The sequence below is a fragment of the Aedes aegypti genome, chromosome 2, assembly GCF_002204515.2.
Source record: "Aedes aegypti strain LVP_AGWG chromosome 2, AaegL5.0 Primary Assembly, whole genome shotgun sequence".
Classification (NCBI taxonomy): Eukaryota; Metazoa; Arthropoda; class Insecta; order Diptera; family Culicidae; genus Aedes; species Aedes aegypti.
In genome coordinates, this window is record NC_035108.1 from 233,844,230 (window position 1) to 233,860,505 (window position 16,276).

General features: G+C 37.9%; 1 protein-coding gene and 1 long non-coding RNA gene across 3 annotated transcripts in view; one reads left to right on the plus strand and one right to left on the minus strand.

Moving 5' to 3' along the window:
* Positions 1 to 1,325: 1,325 nt before the first annotated feature.
* LOC110676470 lies at positions 1,326 to 5,483 on the plus strand. The gene is made up of 2 exons (XR_002500418.1): positions 1,326 to 2,217; positions 2,275 to 5,483. It is a non-coding gene; the product is annotated as an uncharacterized LOC110676470 (long non-coding RNA).
* Positions 5,484 to 7,902: 2,419 nt separating this feature from the next.
* Positions 7,903 to 16,276, minus strand: part of LOC5569110 (protein yellow) — a 30,979-nt gene continuing 22,605 nt past the window's right edge. Inside the window, exons 3-5 of one of the 2 annotated variants that reach the window (XR_002500419.1) lie at positions 9,415 to 9,659; positions 8,580 to 9,354; positions 7,903 to 8,370 (exon numbers count right to left, since the gene is read on the minus strand). Coding sequence is in view for 1 of the 2 variants with exons in the window: in XM_001652659.2 (XP_001652709.2) it covers positions 8,680 to 9,354; positions 9,415 to 9,659 (920 nt within the window). In the remaining variant the exon portion in view is untranslated. Of the gene's footprint in view, positions 9,355 to 9,414; positions 9,660 to 16,276 lie in introns of both variants that reach the window. The other variant, XM_001652659.2, reaches the window with a different exon arrangement.

Sequence of the window (16,276 nt, forward strand, 5' to 3'; positions counted from 1 at the left end):
TTATATCGGAATGTATTCACCATTATTTTACAATATCTGAGAAATTGTTGTGTTATGATTCATTACGCAACTCAAAACAGTTGCGTAATGAAATAGCGTTGCGTAATGAATCATTACAGCACTGGTTTCATTTGCGTAATTACCATTCCCGCACTGCATACTTCAGTGCAGGAAAGTAGTCCGTTTCATGACAGATATGCGTGATATAAAACATCCTATTACAATGAGAAAGATTCCATAGCAATGAAATGATGATCATAATCGAGAAAATAGTTGAACATAATCAGGGTGTCTACTACCTGGAAAACCTGGAATTATCAGGGAATTTTGTTAAACCTGGAAAAAACCTGGAATTCTCAGGGAATTTTACTAACAATCAGGGAAATTTCTTTGAGGCAGTAATTCATGGTAGAATGTGTACATGACAAAAGATGTTCACGTCGAAATTTTCCAAAAAATTCGCCGCTCATTCAGCTGTTCAGTGAATCTTATCGACTTCCCAAGACATGATTGTCTCTATTTATGATAAAAGGTCTTTTTTCTAACCAAAATGGTCTCTAAAGTTCATTTTTTCCATATCTTGCTTGCATTGAATTCTGATACAAAATATGTAGCACCAGAGAAACCTTCAGAGATTATTACGAGACTTTTCAACTAATTCTTTAAAATTTTAATCTAAGATTTCTCGAGGAAAACCTTCAGGAATAATCCTAGTTGTTTCTCCGGAGATTTCATCTGGAATACTTCCAAGGATTCCTATCGGGATCTCTCCAGACATTTTTCTAGAGATTCCTCTACCAATTCTCTTAGATATTCTCCCAGAGATTTTTATAGAAGATCTTTAGTAATGTATTCAGAATTTGCTCCAAGAAACACTTTCTCTCGATATTTTTCCATTAATCCTTCAACTGAATTTTCTAGTTGTTACTCTAGGAGATCTTCTAAGGATGTTTACTGTATTTTTTTTCAAAGAAAACCCGTAAAGGTCAATTCCAGAGTTTTTGAAAGAAATTGTTCAGAGGTTTTTTCAAGAAACCCGACAAGAATTTCTACGTCATTTCATCCACGGTGCCTCCAAAGAATTTCTCCAAAATTTCCTCAAGGTGTTATTCGAGAAAATCTATTAAGAACTTTTCAAAGAATTTCTCAAACTCGACCCTGCGTTTGATCATGGAGTTCTTCTAGACTTTTTTTTTCTAAAAAATACTCCAAAATTTCATCGAATAATTACAATTGCAGTCGAGTCTAGTACACGATACTGAAGACGGCCTTACAGTTGAGGTCGAAATACGCGTATCTGTCAAGGAATACAAACTCTAATGTAATTAAATGATATAGTACTAAAGTCGGTTTTTCATTCACTTACAACTGCAGTTCTTCCAAACATTTCTCAAAAAATGCCATGGATTTTACAAAGGTGATAAAAATTTGAGGCTCCATACCAATTAACACTGTAGCATTTTGCCAGAAAATTTTCCATTTTTTTTTTTTGCTTTTTTTTAATTATCCCAACAATTTAACAAGAAAATCTTTTAAAAATTCCACAAGGGTCTATGAGTTCTTCTAGTAACCGGGTGACTTAAAAACTTACACAAGTTTCATCAGAAATTGCTTTTAAATTTGCTTTAGAAATACCTCACGAATTGAACATTTTCTCAAATTTCTGAAAATTTTCATTCACATTTCCAAATCTTCAAAGACTTCCTTGAAAAATCTTAAAGAATTACTGTACGAATTCCTATAGAAATCTGAGTAATTCCTGGAATTATTTTTAGCAAATCTGTCAAGGAAATCACTATCAAGGCTTAAAATTTGCTGATTTCGACTGGCCGACTGCGATACAACTCAGATCATTCTGTATACTATCAACATCATGCTGGTTATTCCGTCACCAGTGCACTGATGGTGATAGAATATGGATATCACTGAAAGGTTAAGTTCAATCTTAAATTGAGCTAATAAATCGGCAACTTATCAGTACATTAAGGGTATTCACTTAATGGCGTAAATCTCCGCGTAAAGTGTGTATAATTGGTAATTTTAAACATTTCACGGCATAGCCTCAACAGCAAATGAAATATTTCAGATTGTTCAAATCTGGTATCCAAGAGCGCCTTGGTGATGATTACAAAACAAATGTCAACAAAATAATTACAAACGAATTCGATTCCGTCGGTTTTCATAGGTTTTCACCGTTTTAGCAAATCAAAGGAAATTGTAAGAGAAATATGACCATTCTGTAATTTAGGATATTCATTATTTTTCTAATTCCAGCGGAGAAATGCTTGTGGCTAAACAATGACTTCCGATTGAGGCTCTAGGAGCAGTCATTTGCATACTACTGATCGAGGCTACGTGGAACCAGATGCAAAAACTGTTACCTTCTGATACTGGGTACTGTTCGCAAGAGTTTTATCTGTTATTTTATTGGGTTGATTCGTATTGGATTTGCGACAGTACCTGTGAGGTTACTGGACGAAACCGAACAATTTAATTGCAAGCGGTTATCCACTGAAATACAAATTTGTAAAACTAAGATAATTCTTACTTTTGCACATATATGTTGAACGTCAATAAACAAAATTGCAAACCGTAATGAAACTTTTAGTCTGAAAGCCTTTGCGCTTATGCGGAAATTCTGCCTCCCGTTTAGCGCATGAATCAAAGCGGGTCCTCAACACGAAATCGGTATCAAATGCAGTCTTCAAGCGTTTACGAACTTACAAGTTGAGGTTTATTAGTTAGGAGAATAAAGAAAATTTAATTAGACAAAAAAAAAATAACAGTCATTCAGCCAAGCTTCATATGCACGTTTGGTCGTTTACAAAAATCTTCGCACATCATATCACTGCTATTTACTTCCAACCTCCAATCCGAATCCAACATCACTCGTCCAGTACAAAATGGTACACCATTGATCCGTAAAACCATATTTAGGACATTGAATTGATCCTTCGTATCCAATATATTTCAATCATTCCACTATAACATGATCAGAACTGAACAGCAAAGATAACGAATTTTCAATGTACCTGACGCATAAACAGCTGAGTTTTGTTCTCAAATGTCAAAATGGGAATATTTCGTTTGAAATAAGTCATTACAATTAATACGCGGTTTCAGTTTTACGCTGTTTTACGCAACTTTAAGTGAATACCCCTAATATTTTTGACAGTGCTGTGGATGGATGGCAACTAGGGTAAATCGCCAAATGTTGAACGGTTAAGATAGACGTTTTTATGTTATTTGATTTTAATGGAAATTCTGATAGAAAGGTTGCTAAAAAAAGCATTCAACACCGTAGGAGATTGTTCAACATTATTCCTGTTACATTGTTGGCACTGTAATGTCCATTTTGAAATAAAAAATATATATTTGAAAAGATAGTTCTATACCCAATTGTTGAACACATACATAACCCATTTTATCCTAATGTTGAACGATTGTCGCTAAATGTTGACCGCTTTACTCCCGCATTCATTCAACTTGCAAGTTCGTGCTCCTCGTCGATTGTGAGGACAAGCAAAGCACTTTCCCTGACCACTCTGGGCTGAGACGGAAGTGAATCGTCCTCTTCGGCACTTCATAGACTTTAGCGGCTTCTCCTAATGTACATTACCTTCGACATTACAGCATCAATCGCGAGATTGAGGTTATACTCCAAATAAATCGGCAGCCGATACGCAATTTCAATCATGATGTAAACAAACAAACGGTGATGGCATTGATGCCATAGTGAAGATAGTGAAATTCGAAAAAGATTCAGGATAAAGCCAGGGATGCAATTAATTATACTTTACTGAATTGCGTTTTTCATCATTGCAACAGGCACCATTATAGGGTTTTTTTTAATAATAATGATTCAACAGATATTTAAAGCAATAAACAATACTATATTGTGTAATGCAATAATCAATTTCAATATAGGTGTTTGCTACGAAAATAAAAAAATCAGGCAATACTGTTGATGAAATCAAGACTGTCATGTTATGTTAGTGTTCAACAAATGGAAAATGTACGTGAAACGAAAGTGCAATTGAAAATGTTTTTATGTAATTAATAGGTACGAGTAAATTGTACGGATGTTTAGAAAATAACTAAAGTAGACTTTTACTGATATCGTGAATAGGTGCTTAACCCAATATACGTAGTATGTTTTACTACACAGCTTATTTCATAGCAGCCCCAGCTTAAGTTTTTTTCTAAGAGAATTGAAATTCTCGTTTCACCTACCGATAAAAATTTTCAATAAATATTTCGTTTAAGACATTAATAATGTGCTAATTAAATGTATTGTGTCCAATAGTACAGCTTATCTCCAAAATAGTATGTAAAATGATTCAATTTTCTGTTTTAACATGGTTTCTACAGATCGTTCAACATTTGGGTAGCGTTCAACAATTAGCGAATTACCCTATTTGTTGGTCACTGAAAAACATTAAAAGCTTGAATAATTATCACGTGATCACTCATTCTGCAGTGATTATGATCTAGAGGGCGGTGTCGCTTCACTGCTGTTGGTTGTCAAATCAAAATGATATTGATAGCTCGATAGTGATATTGATAGTTTTAGGCAATCAGCCATCAGTTGATATGACTGAAATTGTACAACTCTGAAAATTTGAAGTTAAAATCTTAAAGAAATAATGAAGGACAATTTTTAAGAAATCCTTAGAGGCATCTTTGGAGAAACTTCTGGTTGAATTTTTGAAGAAGTTCTAAACGGAAGTCTTAGAGGATGACCTAGGAAAATCGATGGAACAATCACTGGATAAAGAATCAGTAAAGACATTCCAGACGATCTCTGCGTTAACTTCTGCGGTTATATTTGGCAAAAACCAGGTTGTGTTTTTGAGATATCTAAAACAAAATTCTTTTACGAATTCCTTAGGAAAATTCTCGAAGGGATTCCATAGGCAATAATCACTACATGAACTCCTGGAGACATTTAAAAGGTGAGCTAGTCTCGTGTTGAAAATCTCACAAATAAAGAAATCCATCCATCTAGCCTGAGTGAATCTTCGGAGTAACATCTTGATCTTTGGGCAAATACTTGAAATAATTTCTGGTGAAATTCCTTGAGAAAATAATTGAAAAATTTGTTGAAAAACATGTTTTACGGCATGTAAATTTAATTGTGAAATATTGTCACAAACATCTGTAAGTGTTTTTTTCGCCCATTTAGCTGTCTTAAGTATCTAAACTGCGCATGAATACCATTTGAGATTTCTTCACCAAACGCGGGCCAAAAATGAATAGTGCATTATCTGTTTTTGCACAAGTACGCTATAATCAATAAACTTTAAGGGTTAAGCATACTGAAGCACTTTAAAGTTCCGTTTAGTTTACAATAATGATCAGAGCTCTCACAAGCGATATAAAAATGAGTCTTCTCATCAAATACAATTAAGGCTTTGTATCAAATACAATTCAGTTGACAAAAACTTAAGCTTCGATATTGTTCCACCTTAAAATAGCTTCAACATGCTTTAAAAAAATGGAAGCCTGGAACGCATTTGAATCAAATTATTTTGGCAACAACTTTTTGTATATCTGGAATTGGAGTATTTCTTAAACTTGGAGTTATTTTGTATAATCTGGAAATATCAGGGAATTTCGTTTAGATAAACGAGTAGACACCCTGATAATGAATGTGTACAAAATTCATTGCCCTTCTTACGATTTCCATCCATTACCAGCATAGAAAAATACATTTTTCTATGTGGTTATAACTGTAATCATAATTTAAACCACACTGTAGCTATTTGTTCTATTGTTCACATTAAGTACCACCATTAGTTTTGCTAGATATTTTATCGTATAACAATACCAGTTTCAATGAGTGTATGATAAACTGGTGTTAAATTATTTATAACTGTCTATCTATCTGCAGCTTTACACACTTAAATTTTGTTCGCGAGCTCGGCATTTTTAAATGCTGAGTCAACTCGGCTTCTGCCCATTTTGCTGAAAACCCAGCTAAAAAATAATTTTAACCGAGATTCGGCAGTTTCTGAAACTGAAATTTCGGTTAATTCTACATTTTACCCGTATCTCGGCAATATTGTAAGCCGAGCACCAACGTTAATAACGTTTTCACCGAACTCAGTTGGCTCGAATACTGATATATCGGTTTCCATCTAAGTTTACCGAGATTCTCAGTATTTTGTTTTAGTATCTGCCATCTTGTTTTCATTTACATTCGGAATAGTGCATCGGTTTTGTGTAAACGTAGAAAAGTAGTTAAACTATTGTGGAAAAGTTTCTACAATTAACCAAGTGCCTGAAATTATAACTCTGGAGGAAGTTAGATTGTATATACTCTCGTATACGAACTCTTCTGTAAGTATGCTCAAAGTTATTGTTTTTTATGTAATTTAGTATACAATGTCGTGCGTTTTCTGCCGGGAAGTAATTATGTTTTTCATTTATTTAGTTTGTGAGATGCCGAGATTCTCAGTTTAACACGGTAGCTAAATTCTTTCACAGAAACCGAGTTAATCAGCTAAAACTATTAAACCGAGTTGACTGCCGAGCGCTCGGCTGTGCGGATCTCGATTTCCGAAAGCCGAGATTCGGCATTTTATTCTAAGTGTGTATGTTCAAACTATCGTTGAAAAGAAAAAAAAATTTCTGTCTTTATTAACGAGATTTTTAGCCCTAGGCTAGTTCATCTCGGGACCAACGGTTTTACTTCCCTTCCGAAGGAAGTCGTCACTGAAAAATTTGTTTAGTGACTATCTCGGGGATGGGATTCGATCCCAGGTCCTCGGCGTGAGAGGCGTGTGTTCTAACCACTACACCAGGTCCGTCCCCTAAGAAAATATTTCTGTTTTATATAATATCGGTCATTCGGTGATCTATCGGATCATATGCTTCCTAACAACAACAACAAGGCATGTTGATACACTTTCAGTTCATCTCTGTCCGGTAGAACGGGATTCATATCCCCAAAACTACAAAATTGATTATCATTTATGAAAAGCAAACAGTTGCACCTTAAGCACCGCCGTTGTGGTGAAACTTCTTCCGTCGACGTTTTGTCGGACAGTTTCAAAAACAGTCGAGATAAAAGCCGAGCCGGCAGAGCAATGACAGTGAGTTCGTTCAAAACTTCGCTTTGGAAGTCCAACCAGCGAACTCCAGATTGGTGCTGCGAAGTCAATATTAAGTGAAGGGTCGTTACATATCGTTACAACAATAATATGTACATTCATTGAGCTACTTGAATTTTAAAGAGTTAAATTAAGTTAAATCGTGATTAGTACCTCTACTATTGGAACATTTACCCTATTGATTTTGCATGGCCCTCTCATACAAATAGTATAAATGAAGCTTCTAAAAACCATTGAAGACGTTGAGGCGTAAAAAGTATGTAGAACGTTTGCCTTTGTGACAGCGTGCTTTTTAAACATTATATGGAAAAAAATAAGTAGTAGATTGTTCATGGATGTCACAATGAGTTTATCGTGTGTTACCTTAAGTTCGTTGATAAAGAAGTGGAAATTGAGCGAAGCGCTCTTTCTGATTTTTATCGGGATGCACAATAGTAACGCACGTGCGCTAGTATCTATGCACGAAACATCACTCAAAGGTAACGCGAAAAATATTTGTGTGGCGAAATGCATCTAATATTTGGTACCGGTTGTGTGTAATGCTGGTGGCTATCACGCCTACACAATATTTTTTCAATTGATGCTTTCATTTATGAGCAATTTGAAGTTAGATACCTTTCCCCATACAAAATAAAACGAGAAAACTTCTGCTGATCAACTATGGACAAGAGCAACGCACCCCAATGGGCACCATTTTCTATATTTTGCAAGAGAATTTGCTGTTACATAGTTGATGGATGTCAACCCCCACTAAGGAATTTCGAAGGCCTAAAAATAAGGAAGATAGTTCGATTATTTAGTTATATTATGAAGTATTCTCCAATATTTACCATCAAATTACAACCAGAAATGCTTGAAAGTTGTACTCATATGGCTTACCCATACGTAAAATAAAAACAAATACATTTAATCAAACCCCTTATACCTACGCATTCCAGATTAGTTTTCAATGTTCGGCAAAATATTTGCCGGTAAGTTACAGTAAACAGATAGACAAGCTAAATTTTTGAAAAACAATTTTCTCTGCATTATTTTGTGATATTTTTAACCGAATAATCATTGCAGTGTGTGTGCTGTAATATTGACAAAATACTGAATTCAATAAAAATAATATTGCTATCTGCTCTGCGCATTCCATAATGAATCACTGAACTGCTGTAAGTTATCCAAAGTCAAACTGTTTGCAAATATGCCAGTAAATTTGAAATTTTGTTAAGATTTTTAATATTAAATTTAACCAGAGTAGCCAAGCCATCTCATACTGGTGGGGACGGACCTGGTGTAGTGGTTAGAACACACGCCTCTCACGCCGAGGACCTGGGATCGAATCCCATCCCCGAGATAGTCACTAAAAATTTCAGTGACGACTTCCTTCGGAAGGGTAGTAAAGCCGTTGGTCCCGAGATGAACTAGCAACTAGCCCAGGCCTAAAAATCTCGTTAATAAAGATAGAAAAAAAAAAATCTCATACTAAAATAGAAAATTTTTGAGCGTCATGAACAAGAAGTTTGATTCTTGTATTTGATTACTTCGCATTGGCTATCCATAGGCCCCCCAGTGATCATTATTCACAAGGGGTGCCCTTGATTATGTCACTTATCTGACCCGTCAAGATTCTATAGTTGTACTCTGCAGGATCTAGAGATGTGAAGATAAACATGGGTAGCCGATCGGACAGCACCCAAAGATTGCCTTCTGTGTCGACCTTCAGATCATTTGGAAACACCAGTGCATCACTGTCCGAGTCAACCAGTCCTTGCGTATCTGGAGTTAGAGGTTTCGCAGTATTCCAACATCCAACTCCGTCTTTGTTCACTTGTGTGTAGAAAATGATTCCGGTTTCAGGGTCGTAAAACTCTGCTGATGATTGTGAGTTTGGTCCACGATCGCCCATCAGCTTGTAGTCGTAGTAGGATTCAGGGCTTTGAGAATATGTTTCATTTTGCAAGATTCGATTCGACACCATGAATTCCTTTGTGCTGGAGAAAGAGTGGAAGTAGACTGGTCTAGTTCCGTCGCGAAGCCGTTTGCCAACAGCCATTCCGAATACTCCATCGGTCCACTGGAAGTTGACGCCTCCAATATTGTAGTCTCCAGACAGAGGATCAAAGTGGAAGAAATTATGCTTCACGCGCCATGATTTATCATCTTTAAATGAGTAGACAATAACTTGATAGCCTCCTAAATCCGGTACATAGGCGTAGGCATTATCGCAGTCTCCTCGTTCAGCATCGATGATCTGAAATTGTATGAAAATTATATGAAGCATTGAAATTACCAGTAAAAAGAATATACGTACCACATTGGCGAAAAACGAATCTTCCTTCAGTAGTGATTCTGGGAAATAGTGTCTTCGAATTAGCTTATCGGTGAACAGGTCGAAAATGGCTAAAGATGGTGTTGCGTATGATTTAGCGTCTCCTAGGATGTCCGCAAGACCGGTATCCATAACCCAAAGGCGATCACACTCATCCGCCCTCACTCGGAAGGTGGAGATGATAGTGCCGTTGTCTTTCAACATATTTGACGAACCTTCGTCAGCTTCTGGAAAATATAAAAAATATTCTTATTATTGCTAACAACAAGTGCAAATTGGCGGCTCGCTTATAGGTCATTAACCCGTACAGCTCTGAGTGAATGAGTAATTAACGGATTTGAATATTTGTTTGCTAGCAAGTATTCTACATCTACACTCAGAAATAAAAATAGTCACAGAATTACTTAAGTTTATGCATTAATGACTACTTTCTATCTGCCTTCTTTCATTCTGCTGTGAATTTTCACACTAACTGTAATTTCGACTGGGTTGAAGCTTAGCGATGCTTCAACCCAGGTGAATTGACAAATAGGAATAAAATCCCCTGCAGGATGAAAGGGAGGCAGATAGAAAATAGTCAAATTACTAAAGTTTAGTCATTCTGTGACTATCCGTGTTTCTGAGTGTAGTTTCTAGAAGTGGCCATCATCTGCACCAGTATTCGCCAAGTTTCCAATTTCGGTTCTTGATTTTCTAACCAACATTGATTTTTTTTAATGGTGGCGAAAATGGGAACACCATGGCGAAATAAGTTACAAAGAAGCATAATTTGAAGTTTAAAAAATGTCACTTTATTACTGTGTGAAACATTTAGGAATCCAAAGATTTACTTAGTTACTTCTGCTTCTACTAGCGATTTCAGAAGTAAACACATTTTTTTACACTATGACATAGTGTACCAACCAACGAACCCGATTTTCTTATTTTAAGTTTTTTGCTAGTACATGCAGCTACTATAAAAATCCACTGTTTTTTTTTAATTTCTTTTGTGAGATTTGCGCTTGGGTTCCAGGCTGTTTTACCGCAAGGAATGCATGAATTGTAATTGTAAGCGTGTATGGCATAGTTTCCCAAACTGTGCGTCGCGACCTCCAGTGGGGTCGTGAGCTACACAGTAAAAAATAATGAAGATTACACGTCATATAAACTTCATTTATGCGATGTAAACATGACGTCGTGTAAATTTAAATCTGAAATCATGTAAAAATGTGTTATATGTCATGTAATCATAGAGTATCCTGCTGGATTACATGACATATAATTGAAGTTTACATGACATATCATGTAAATATCCATGATACTCCACGCTCCAATTATGTGCATTATATGTCTAAGAAATTTACACGTTTCATTCGAACTGCGTAGTGTCTGGTGAGTCGTGAAAAAAATCGTATTTTTTATTTATTTTCTATGTTTTGAATGTTTCCTCGATCTTCGGCCACTTCATAACAGTCTTTATCTTCATTAAATTCAACCGTTTCTTGCACAGATGAGGAATTCAAGTCAGTGAATACTGATTATGAAAATTTAATTTGAACATTAATCTTAATCTTAACTGTCAAAGTCATTAGGTCGAAACAAATTGCCGATGAACAATGTTCCTATATTCAAATTATTTCATTATTTTTATCTTTATTTTGCTATTTACCTCTCATTCAAAAGTAATTCATTTCGACGTTATAGTGAGAGAGGAATGAAAACTAAGGCAGCGTCCATTTATAACGTAACGCTGAAATTGAAAATTTTTGACCCCTTCCCCCCCTCCGTAACGCTTTTTGTATGAAAAATTTCAAATTTTTGTATGAGTCGTAACGCTTGAGCCTACTCCCCCTCCCTATAGAGCGTTACGTAATTTGTGGATGCCGCCTAATGACTTTCAAATATATAATTTTTCTCAAACTCTGAAAGTTTCAATTGATTTTGAGTATGTCTATCACGCCTTGTCATTGATCATAGACAGAGTATCGAAAGACCATGAAAGTTACAATGAAGAACTCATTTTTTCAATAATTTGTCTCTGGTGGGCAGAGTTGCTTAATATCATTCATATCAGCTGATGGCTGATGGTCTAAAACTATCACTATCACTTGCGAGCTATCAATATCACTTTGATTTGACAACCAACAGCAGTGATGCGACATCGCACTCTAGATCATAATCACTGCGGAATGAGTGATCACGTGGTAATTATCCATGCTGTTACTGTTTTTCAGTGACCAACAAATAGTTTCATTCTATCTGCAACACTGTCAAAAATATCGTACTGATAAATTGTCATTTTAACTGCTTAATTTAAGGCTAAACTTGACCCATCAGTGATATCCATAGTCTATCGCCATCAATGCACTTGTGATGGAGTAGACAGCATGATGTTGATGTTATACAGATTGATCCGAATTGTATCGCAGTCGGCCTGTACAAATCAGCAAATTTGAAGCGTTGATTGTGACAGCGAGCAACTCTGCACTGGTGGGTCGCGAACAAGATGTCTGATGGCTGGGTGGGTCGCGCATCTAAAAAGTTTGGGAACCTATGGTGTATGGTTTGTATGCGGTGCTCCGGGATTGCTGATGATGCATACGCCTCGATCAAAGCAAATATGCATCTAGTATGTATGTGTACGGCTTGCAAAAATCTTCTATCGAAAGCGCGATTTTCGAACTCATTGGTGTCAGTCAACAAGGCGAATGAATCCGTGATTGAATCAATGAAAGTGGAAATTAGAGATAGCGTGCTGGCAGAGATCAAGTATGAAATTCGTTCAAATTTCAAAACTTTGATCGATTCCGCACCCCGTACCCCAGCTTCAATTTACCGCCTTCGATTAGATCCAAGCGTCTGCGTGATAATGATTGTGACGACCATGCGGCTACCCATCGGCCGGCAAAATCCATGTGTTGCGAACTAGTGCTACAGTCGCGGAGCTGGTTGTTTCTGAAGCCGCAGAAGAAAATCTCGAAAAATTCTGGCTGTACTTGTCAGGCACATTGCCGGAGGCACCAGAGAGCAAGGTCGTCAGCTAGTGGAGTCCAGATTGAAGGCAACGAATCTGCAGGTGGTTAAACTCGTTCCTCGTGGGAAAGACGCCAGAACGCTCACTTTTGTTTCGTACAAAATAGGAATACCACTTGAACTCAAAACCATCGCTCTGGCACCATAAACTTGGCCACGTGGAATACGCTTCCGAGAATTGAAAATGTTGGGAATAAGAAACAGTTTTTTTGGAGGCCGGAAGCTGTGACACCCAACCCAATCATCCAGACCGAGACACCGATAGCATCGTCCATCCTTCCTCGTTAGTTTCCGAAGAGTTAACAACAACTGCTACGTCCGTGCATCACGCTATACCTCACATCATTCCGCCATCGTTCCCCGTTCCGCCATCGCCCACCGTTACGCCGTTCCCGAGGACACCTGGAAAGTGGAACGATACTTACTATTTACTACCAAAACGTCGGCGGAAAGCGTACGAAAACTAACGATTTTCACTTACTGACCGCTTCTTGTGACTATGACGTTATCGTGCTGACGGAAACGTGGCTTCGCAGTGATGTGAGGAACACTGAACTGTCGTCCGACTATAACATCTATCGATGCGACCGAAGCAGTGAGGGAGAACACTCATCGCTGTCAAGAAGTCTGTAGCTAGCATGTCTGTTCAGCTGGACAGATCTGACTCGTTGGAACAGGTTGCTGTAAAAGTATCCTCGTCGAACAAATTCGTCTATGTTTGTGGAATCTATTTGAGACCCAACAGCGATCCCGGTAAATATGCCGCACATTCCGACTGTGTTGAGCAAATTATCAACAAAACAAGTTTCGGCGATTCTGTAGTGATTGTTGGTGACTACAATCTGCCACATTTACTATGGTCATACGATGACGATGTGAACTCCTACATTCCGACGAATGCCTCGACTGAGCAAGAGCTTTCTTTAGCTGAAAACATGTTCGCTACTGGATTACAGCAGATTTGTAACGTGCGTAATTCCAACGGCAGATTGCTCGACTTGGCTTTTGTAAACAGTAGTGAGGTTAAACTACTTGAAGCGCCATCAGCTATTTTACCAACTGACCGCCAATATAAACCGTTTGTGCTACGCCTAGCCACGCGCAGTGCCAGCGAGAATCTAGACGTTGCAGTAGGCCAAGATTTTGATTTTCGACTATGTAATTATGAAGTCGTTATTGATGATCTACATCTTTTGAACTGGGAGGAAATCTTCAAAGGAGCAAATATCAACGAAGCGATCGATACTTTCTACACATTGGTTTTCGGAATCATCAGCAGACACACTCTGCTCCGCAGAACTAATCCTCAGCGGTCGAACTATCAGCTATGGTGGAATTCCGATCTTCGACACCAAAGAAACGTTCTTCGCAAAGCTCGCTGTCGCTTCTTCCGCGATCGCACTGAAGTAAACAGGGGTTTTCTCCGTAGTCTTGAATCTGAATACAAATACAAATACAAATACAAATGTCGTATGGCGGCTCATTAAGTTACGACATCGAAGGGTCTGTCGACCTTTTCGCCGACTATTTCAAATCCGTTTATAACGTTGAAACTCCACCGGATCCGCATGAGATGCTGAATTCCCTGCTGTCTTTCGACATACATTTGCCGTTTCCCACGTTTGCTGTGGCAGAAGCAGGGTTGGGAAAAATCTTGAAATTCACTCTACAGTAGCCAAGCAAAGTCAATCACAGTCAGCGAAGCCAGTGAAACTCACGCCCATCACTGCTGTATGCAAAAAGCCTTGAAAATAGCAAAACACCCGTTGCTAAGGGCAACCCAGAATTACTGTAGAGAAATGTTCTATTTCCCGCTGCATTTCCCGCATTTAGAGCCTTCCCTGGCCACGATCACAGGGTTTGACGGTGCCAAAGTAGAAGGTGCACCATAATAATACCCGTCTGTGAAACATATCACCTTCCCGATACTTTGGCACACCTCTAACGGTTCATGATTTATCATGAAACGGCTGCATTCAGGCGGAGGATCTGTTAATATTTTTCGGCATATTATCAGGTCCTCTTCGAACGGAGGGACCGCCAGGGCTCATTAGTTACTTATAAACCAGTGCTGGTTGTTGATGGTTCAGTTTGTTTACCACGAGCTGTAGCATCCTTTGTACTAATCAGTAATGGTTGTTAAGTTTCGAAGCTAACGTGTGATCAATCGTTTTATAATGCAACATAAGAATGGGTGTTTGGTGGAACTGCGCGTAACACTCGTTGTTATTAAATTTAGTGATTGTGAGGGTGCTAATAGTCATTTTATAATAAAATCTATGGTGATGAAAATTTGAAAATGAAATTGGAAGTGATTCTGATAGATAATGATTTGAACTCTACTAATTTAATAAAGGCCATAATACGTCTTGCAATCATTTCTCTGAATATAAACATTATTGCCTAGTTCTTCAAACATGCATGATAAAAGTGTTAATAATGACAGCGAGTGCAGAAGAATGGATCGAAGTGATTTTGTTTTACTGTAACTTTCTTGATAGTGCTAAATTGTAGTTTGAATAGTAATGACTCAACAGCAGCAAAAATAATAAAACATTTAAATTGAATATCGTTTAATTACTTAGTAATGCTTACAGATGGTAAATGGTAATAACAATGAATTTATATGAAAATGGTGTGATGTGAAAAGTGATATAATGGAAAGTATATCTGAAGTGTATTACGAAAGTTGATGAGTGATAATCGGTGATATACGTGATAGTGTCGAAAATAAAAGTGACGATAGTGAGTGATGAAATGAAATGGGGAATGAGGACCTTTTAATAAAACTATTTCGTTCTTCACTTTAACCACTCTAGTAGCATTTCAGGCCTTATCATAGTTTGATAGTAGCCTGAACTACTAGATTGCAAAACTACGGTAAGGGCTGATTGCTGCTAGGGTACACAGTAACCATTTGAGCAACATTGCTTAGGAACGTCTGTGTGATGAACGCAATAGAGGCTTATAAAAGAAAATGCTGGGAAGCAGCTTAGGGCAGATTAAGAGTGCCAGTACCCTATCGCTACCGACAAAAAAAAGGTGTTATATCCCGCAGCATTTCCCGCATTTAGAGCCTTCAATGACACTCATGATTTAGAAAATTCGTGCTTCCAACATAGGCTACTTGATGAGATTCGCATTTTTGAACTACTGTACTGGGAGAACCACGTGATTTTCGCGAAAATTCAAGCCTACTACTATTACCATTCCCAGCACTGGGCAGAAGTCGTAAGTGCTCTCAACTCTGTCGATCCTTCCAAGGGTCCTGGACCTGATAAACTCCCTCCGGTCTTCATTCAACGATGCGCTGAAGTACTTGGACCACCTGTTTGTCGGTTGTTCAACCTGTCATTGTGGGAAGCTGTTTTTCCGGATGCTTGGAAAGTTGCTGCCATAACGCTCATTCACAATGTCCATGAAGTGAAAAACTATAGACCCATCTCGATTCTCTGTTGCTTAGCTAAGACACTAGAACTCTTAGTTCACAGTAGAATGTACGCTGCGGCTATGCCAGTAATATCGCAATATCAGCACGGCTTCGTGAAGAATCGGTCAACAGTAAACTTGAGCGGCTAGGATTTCCCGACTGGTTGGTCAAGTGGCTACGATCATATCTACGAGACAGAACCGCCATTGTTAATCTACGATCCACCAAATCAACTAGTTTCGCTACTCCGTCTGGCGTGCCGCAAGGTAGCCACCTCGGTCTTTTGATTTTCATTTTGTTCATCAACGACTTGAGTCATCGACTGAATTCGAAGCACCTTATGTACGCAGACGATTTGAAATTATACCGTATCATCAGTTCTATGGTCGACTGTGCTGCTCT